Source organism: Camarhynchus parvulus, chromosome 2 (genome assembly GCF_901933205.1).
Source record: "Camarhynchus parvulus chromosome 2, STF_HiC, whole genome shotgun sequence".
NCBI classification, from domain to species: domain Eukaryota; kingdom Metazoa; phylum Chordata; class Aves; order Passeriformes; family Thraupidae; genus Camarhynchus; species Camarhynchus parvulus.
Window position 1 is genome coordinate 93,482,125 of NC_044572.1, and position 8,340 is coordinate 93,490,464.

The 8,340-nt window shown below is 39.4% G+C and overlaps 1 protein-coding gene across 3 annotated transcripts in view; it reads right to left on the reverse strand.

The window, feature by feature from the left end:
- The window catches only part of TSHZ1 (teashirt zinc finger homeobox 1), a 57,775-nt gene that overhangs the window by 37,192 nt on the left and 12,243 nt on the right, over window positions 1-8,340 (reverse strand). The window contains exon 1 of one of the 3 annotated variants that reach the window (XM_030966038.1): window positions 2,724-3,122. The exons of the other annotated variants lie outside the window; for them this stretch is intronic. Coding sequence (XP_030821898.1) covers window positions 2,724-2,748 — 25 coding nt within the window. The 5' untranslated portion in view covers window positions 2,749-3,122. Of the gene's footprint in view, window positions 1-2,723; window positions 3,123-8,340 lie in introns of those variants that run through there. 3 annotated transcript variants of the gene reach the window in all.

An 8,340-nucleotide genomic window follows, 5' to 3' on the forward strand; every position in this document is an offset into this window, starting at 1 on the left:
AAAAGAAGATAGTTTGGTTCAAGTTTTAGTATATCCTTGGGGACGTGCTGCCTTAAATGATAGTATGTGATGATTTCATCAAGGACAAGTCTGGTAAATGCTACTACCTTCCTCTAAGTAGACACGTGTCAGCCCACATGAATAAACTGCTGTCCAGTGCAATTCTGTCATATGACACAGTCATTCCCAAACTGTGATACATGACCCACTGAAGTGGGGCAGGTCACCAAGCATCCCAAGTTATGATCAAAGGCATGCAAATGAACTCCAAAAACTGTATCAGTGGGAAATGGAAGGTACCAGAGCAAGTCAGAAAATCAGAAATTGGATGGAAATGGAAGATGACCAATTTCACCTGGGGAGCAGGTGGTTACCTGAACAAAATAATTGGGGAAATAATGCTAAGGGAAGAAAGTTTCAAGGTGGGACTGAGCTGACAGAATATGTGGGCAAAGTATGTCACATGCTTGCACTGTATCTAAACCTATGCTATCAGTTTCAGGAACTTCTCCCTTTAACTGAAGTTAGTTGAGCATTTTCTGAATTCAAGTTAGTTCATTTGCAAAAAAAAAAAAATCAGAAGTCAAGTTCCAAAGGATAAAGCATTCTAATAAATTCATCAAGCAAACTGGCATGCTGGTGGTACTAAATTAGAAATAGCACTTAGCTGAGCCATGCCTTCCGATTTTCAGCGGGGTTGCAATCAGTTTTCCAAAATGTATATTCTGAAAATATGAGACGTGTCCACCTGCAAGATCTCAAACTACATTTCTTAATTTTACATAAAAGTGGAATGTAAGCACAGCATGCAAACAGTTGTTGAAGTCTACTGCATTTCCCAACAACCAAGAAAGTTGATGCTCCACCAGATATGTGCACAATTTAGTAGATGCTCCATTTCTATAAGATGCCTCAAGCAGTGAGTATGTAGCTTAGATGCCCTTTGTCTCCGAGAAGAGATGAACATGTCAAAGTAACAATGCCAGTTGTAATGCAATTTATTGGATCTTCTGAAATTTCAGATCACTGCATCCTATAATCAATACTTGCATTCTTCAGCCACAGTACCCCTTCAACAGAGAGCATAACCAGTGCAATTTGCAAAAACAGGAGTCTCAAGTGCACCTAGATATGTTTAGCATAAAAGCACTTATATGCAAGTAACATTCAGACACAACCACTATTTATTGTTTCAGCTTTAAGTCTCGGATGCCTCCGTGAAGGACCCACTAAAGAGGACAAGACGGCATGCTGGCCCTTTAAAACTGAAATGCTTGTTTCCTTTCTGTAAGAAAAGTAAATCATGCTATAGTGAGTGGAGCTTTGAAAAAGCATCCATCCATTAAAGTTCATGGATCCTCGTTTCCAGATTGTCCCTCCCCTGGCTGTGTCTCAAGTTACAGCCTTGTACAATCCAAGTCTAAATAATATTCACTATGATAAATGACACCATAACTCCGATATCCACAATCAATCTTTGCTTTAAAGATACATCCATCTTCAATAATGTTGATGGGGATTCTGTAAAATGGGAAACGTGACTGTTTTCCCGACCTCCTAACAGTGGGGGAAGGAAGCTCTGAGTGATGGCTGTCAGGCCACATCTGGCTGCAAATATAAATTAGCCTTATGTAGACAAATGAAAGGACCAGCCCTGACTAGAAAACAGCCACTCCTGAGCAATGGCTAATTTATAGGACTCCTTTCTGGAAAGTTCCTAGCTGAGGCTATAGTCTCCTTAGCTATCTCTTTAAATGATATCTGATGCTGTAAATAACTTCAGTGTGGTAGGAACTATGCAAAGTACAAAGAGTGATTTGGTGGGGGGAGGGGAGGAGACAATAACTTTCTCATATTCTTTGTACATGATCAAGATTTAAATTCAGCCACTTAAAACACATTTGCACATTCACACAGACAAACAAAAGTTTTGTTTCAGGAAACATTGTTATATTTTGAAAATATGCTCTTCTTCATTTGGCAAAAGTTCATTTTCTGCTTTAACTCCTTTGTCATCTCCTGGGCTGCAGGACTGAGGCAACTACATTACAGAAATTAAACTATTCAGTGCAAGCGACACCTTGAGGTCTGCAGATTATTTTTTTCCCTGTTAAATGCTATCAACTTTTCCTTCTCCTCACCTTGCCCCCTCTAGCTGATAGAGTTTCAGGAGGAGCATGGTGAGTCCTACCAGCTCAGCTCATCTAAGCTGGTGCTATGCAGCTCAGATATTGTGAAGCGGCATGAAGAGAAACTACCTGCTCTATTTATTTCAGCACATGGTTTCACAATAACCAGAAGGAAATTTTAAACAGGAAGGTGGAAGAAAGACTCTCTGATCGTCTCATCCACCGCCACAAATGAAACACAAATCCCTACCTGTGCACAGGACAGTGGCTACCCTTTTTTTCATGACTGAAATGCTTTATTACCTTATTCTTTATGTCTTTGACCTTGTCCTGCCATAGAAAAATGCAGGACTTTAATTCTTATAACGGACAATATATGGGAATTAAAAAAAAAAAAAAAGAGTTCTTTCCAGGAGGAATGGGTAAGTGGATGAGGGAGCAGCCCGATGCACGTTATTGCCACACACGGGCTGGCTGGGATGGCACCTGGGCATCGCAGCTCTCGGGGGAGGGGGAGGTCCAGCGGCACTGGGGAGGTCTGGCGGCAGCAGTGGCAGCAGCGAGGGTTAATTCTGTGAAGGTTGAAGGACTTACAGTAATGCTGCGAAGACAGAAACATCACAGGCTTTCCTGGCAAGAGGCTCGCAGAGGGTAGGAGGGGACTGCGAAATGAACTCTCTCAGGCTTTGTCGTGTGCGTTTCCCAAGGCCCGGCCTGGCCCCTTTGATAAATGACACATGTCATTCTGTCAGGGGCTGACACTGCAGCTGGGAGGGCTGGTGATGTATGGCTCCGCTGAAAAGGAAATCAACTTTTTGGCACCAAGTAAGACTGTGCCCTGTGTAAGGATTTTGTTTCTCAAAAAGTGAAAGATAGACTTAGGATTTAAAAAAAAAAAAAAAAAAGTTGAAAAACAGATTGAGCGACAGCTTACACTTAACATAAATTAACTCGGTAATGGTGAAATGTGCTAGCCTGTGATAAATAAAAGCTACATTAGTCAATTATTAATCACACTCCAACTTGTAGCCAAAACCCATGACTTAAATCTGAGGCCTGAGCTGCCTTACAAACAGATAAGACAGTGTTTGATAGATGTCTTGCATAGTGTAATCAGGAAGGAATCAAAGGCTTAGTGGTTTAACCAGGGGGGGTGTGGAAGGTTCTGGAAACTGAGACTGGGTAAAGTGGATAACTGGATTGAAAGCACCCTTTCACTGGGGATACAGTATATCTTTTGACTGCTTAAAGAAGGGGGGAAGGCGGAGAGAGAGAGACATATCTGAATTTGGTTTAATCTTTTTTTTATATACAGGAATGTCTCGAAACTCTATTTCCCTCCCCCACCTCCCACCACCACCACTGTGTTAAATCATTTAAATCTGATCACTATTAAATGGATTCTCACCGAGACATCAAGTGTTTCAAATATGATCGTTTTGCACGGATTACAATTTAAGCATTTTATTTAATCGAATGAACTCGCATCAGGCTGCAACACATTCATGCAAATACAAGCTGTAGAGAAAAAGCACAAAGCTGCATAAATGAAACGATTCCTATTCAACTAGACTGTAAAGACAAAATAAAGGATTTCAAATAGGAAGAAAAAAACCAAACATCTAAAAACACAAGGAGGGTACGGGGTGGTGGGGGGAAGGAGAGGGAGAAGGGATGCAGTATCTAAATCCAAGCATTACGCCTGTGTGAAAGGCTGAACTCACGCATCACCTTGTTGAGATGCAAGCAAAGAACCGCTCTGGGTTTTTGTTTATACTCTACCTACAGGGGAACAGGATGGACACCGAACCCAAAGGTGACTTTCATTCCCTGACCAGGGAGAGAACTAGCACCACAGAGCACTAAAATCTCACACCTACACATTCAGTTGACCTACAAGGCTAGCCTAGGCTTTCTGCAGGCCCGCAAGCCAGCGGTGACAGGATGCGAGTTTCACCATCTTTTTCCCTGTGTAGATGCTCTCACACCTCCTCCTCACCATCCACAACTCCACGTAACCGAAAATTAAAGGTCTCATGTGATACACACAGCCCAGAACAGGGATATTTCTCAGATGAATGGCAGCCCCAGGTCCTGACCTAGCACTGGGCTGCATACGGGTGCACCTCTGTGCCTGCATGAAGCCAGCTGCTGGTGCAGGCTACTCGCACCAGGTAAGCTGCCTTCTAGCATCACTTGTATTTTCACCAGCAATTACTGGAGAGCATCACGGGGATGAGGGCTCACAAAAGTGCAACAGGCCTCCCCAGTTCAGGCCTTAATGAGCACTGATATCAGCTTGAACACTGTATAAATGTTTGTTTGTCAGTCAGTAATTTCCATATGTTTTACATCATTTCCAGTGATGCACGCTGGTTCACCAATAACTTGTCTAACTCTGCTGAAGCTTTGGACGTGGTGTTTTAATTGTGGTATCGCACAACTGACTTGAGATTTTAAGCAAGACACAAAAAAGACACAAGAAAAGAAAACATTCACATCATCAACCCATGAAAGACTTCATCAGACAATTTCCCTAGCCACAAACACTGCAGAAAAAAAACCCCTCTGACCTTTAAAAGGAGTGTTTACCTTGTTCCCCTTCCCCTCAGTATGTCACCACTTTATGCAACAAAATATGGAAACTTTTAAATGTTTCTACATGGGACAGGTCCTATATTGCTCGGTGCTGTACAGACACACCAGGAAAGAAATGAGCTTTTGATGTTAATCAAGCGAAAGTGCATTTTTCACTTTACATATGCTGTACATGCTTGGCTTTTCAACAGTACAAAGAGGAAAATAAAATACAAGTCATCTGTAACAGTAAAAATTACGCCACCAGGTACAGTCAATTTTTAAAGTCTCTATACTTTCATATGCATAAATGTATGCATATACATTTAACCATACACATTTCCTTGCCCTCCAACCTGCCATCAGGATTTTTGCATTATAAAGTAATGTACTACTATAAAATATTTCTTTGCATGGTGCTGTGAACTTCTCAGTAGACCCAAAAAACAATCCAGTTTACCTCAGCTTTTAGAAATAAACTAACAGTTTCGCTCAAGTAAAATCACAGCTAATCTCAACCATCTGAAAATGACAGCAGTTGTCTAGATCACAGCAGCAATATACCCACTCACCAACATCAAGGTGGTGCAGAGAGTGCTTAATTGAGGAATTTAAAAACAACGACTCAAAAGAGCACAAATTTCAAAGTAAATGAAATAGGGAGACCCTTTGAAACCCAAACTTTAGTGACAGCCCCTACAGAGAGTACAGCTATTTTCTCAAAACATGTAAAATATGACTATAGAAAGAAAGATAAGGAGCAAGGGAATGGCATGTATTTAAAAACATGTGCACACTGCCTGGTGTTTTAAACTTCTGCCTTCCTATTGCTAAAATATCATTTTTAAAGACCATAAAATTTCAGATAGTGTGCAAAATGTTTATATATTACCAAGGTCTCCCTTTAAAAGGTTTATACTTTTACTTTATGACCTGTCCTTGATTTGACACTTCCGCTCATCAGAAAGGGATTTATAAAATAATCCTGAAGGTGAGGAACAGACATCTGTCAGGGACTGGCTGAGTTTCACTTTGCGAAATTTAAGAAGGGAGAGAAATCCTGTTAAGCTCTCTTTAGTCACCAATAGACATCAAAGGTAATAATTAAAGAAGACAGACGTCATAAAAATAAATTTATGTAGTTCTTTATAGTGCACAAGCACTCTAGTGTGTAAAACATCTATTAGAGTGAAAGAAAATACATTCCAAATGAGCAAAAATCTGTTTTGTTTGAGGTTTTTTGCCTACTTGAGTAACGTTTAAAAAAAAGACACCCAAGTTTAAACTAAAGTCTTTCAAAACCTTTGCCATCTGTGGGTACATGAACTATGGATGACCCCAAATGATTTGCACTCTGCTCAGAATCCCTTAGAAAGCACGGGAAAAAGTATCATTAAGAATGACTGATGACTGCCAGTCATGGTTGACCTCACCCAAGCTTTGGTCTCTGCCTCAGTAATAAGCTGTCCTTTATTAGCACCAACACTCCATAAAAGGGGTGTGTTTAGTCACAGGATAGTGGCCTTCTAATGCTCATTGCTTCTCCCTGAAAGATTGATTAGTGCTCATTTTTACTGCCTTCACAGTATATACAGTGACAGTGCTGCAGAGTGTCAGGGCCTGCAATATTGATGATAAGTACAACTACAAACTAGAGGTTTGGAAAAGGCAGAGTACTGGGACTTCGCTCTTCTTTTCAACTGGAAAACACTGCCAAAACAAAAAGGACAGAACTCAAGCTTACACAAGCTACCGATATTCTAGTAAATATAAACTGAGGCTAGGGAATTCCCTCTCTCCGAAAAAAGGCCACTTAAAATACAAAACTTATCAGAAAAGGTTGTTTTTTCATTTTGTTTTGAAAATGCATAGACGTTTTTCCTTCCACCTACCAATGGCTAAGGTAAAAAGAGATTACCCTGAAATATCATTCTTGTGTTTGTTCTTTTATTTCAGAAAGGCTTTTCAGTAGTGACTTTCAGAGTAGGGGGGAAAAAAATCTATTGCAAGCGCAGAAAGTGAATGTTCCTGATTTGGGAGCTACTGCAATGCCCCTTTGCAGCAGCAGGTACCTCTTTGAGCGTAAAAAACAAAGGAAACATGAAGAAAACATGTTGGCTATGTATCATATTCTGCACAAATCTGCCTGCATTAACACGACTCCTCTGCAGCTTTTACCCTTACATTTGAAGTAATTGGGATCTATGCAAATTCCTTCAGTGAAATTAAGATCTGGAGTATAAGCTGGCACCATCAGAGAAAAAACTGTGGTAGATTCATGTAATGTAGTATGCAATTGCATGCAGTGCAAAGCACATTTTAAATAGAGCAAGACCCAGCCATGATCCTTGCAAAGCATCAGCATCATAGTGATGAAAGAGCAGGTAAGAATTCATGAACTCTTTCAAATAAAGAAATTCCAACCTGAATACATTACTTGGAAAAGCCATGCCTTGCCTTAATTTGATTTAAAAAGTAGAAGAGAATTGAAAACACACTTTAAAATTGGTGTTTTAACCAGAGACTTTATAGCATACAAGGCCAACTCCAAGTTATACTGTAGTAAGTTTAATATGGAACAACTTGTCCATATGGTTCTTCCTGGGAACGAGTCATTTCACATGTTACAGCAAGATCCAGCCGAAAAAAGGCATGTTTCACTGTTACTTTTATATAGCTGTGAACTTGAGCACAGCAACCTCATACCAAAAATTACTACAGCAAGAGTTTATTGCATTAATAATAGGATGCCCTACTGCTGTGACACATTCTGTACTTTGAAATAAATATTAGTCACAATAGTTAGGTTTTAAGTTCATATACTTTAATGCTGAGCTGTAACTATGACACTTGCAATAGTGATGATTTGCCAATAAGACCATTATTAACCATTTCACAAAGAGGTCCTTCTTTTATTTGGTCTGTTATACTGTCTTAACAGTATCTACCTATAAATAATAATTTAAAGACATTTTTACTTAAAAACAAACCAAAACACAAACACTAACACTTGAAAACTGGATGTCAAAATTCACATTCACACTTTTGCATTGAATTCACATATTTTGATTTCAGTATTAGAGGTTAGTTGCAAATAATAAATAATTGATTTTTAAAATTTAAGAAAATACTTTAAAAGTCTTACTACATGTCTGTAGGACATCATGGCCCAAGCCCTGTGTCATGAAAGTCAATGGCATACCCTTTCACATACTTCTTTTGGGCTTTGGATCAAGACCAGTCTGGAAACTATTCATTCTTTTTGTTCGCTACCTTTCATTTTGTACATTTAAATAATAGTGTTTGGAGGGAGGAGGGAAAAAAAACCCAAAAAAACCCAAAAAAACCCACAAAACCTGAGTATGAAACAAGTATTTTTAAATCAGGAAAAAAATTCATTTAAAAAAATTAACTAAAACTGTGGCTTACCTTAAAAAGCAAAAAAATTGCACTACCAATCTAGACATTCACATAGTTACTAATTATTTTGGTGGTCCAAACTGGTCCTGCTGTATAGAAGAAAACAAGAGACAATGATAAGCAGCACTGTCACTATTAGCTTAGAGGGATTCTACTTGGCTATTTTCCTGCATCAGGCACTGCAATCACAATAATAAAGAAATCCTGTATTCCA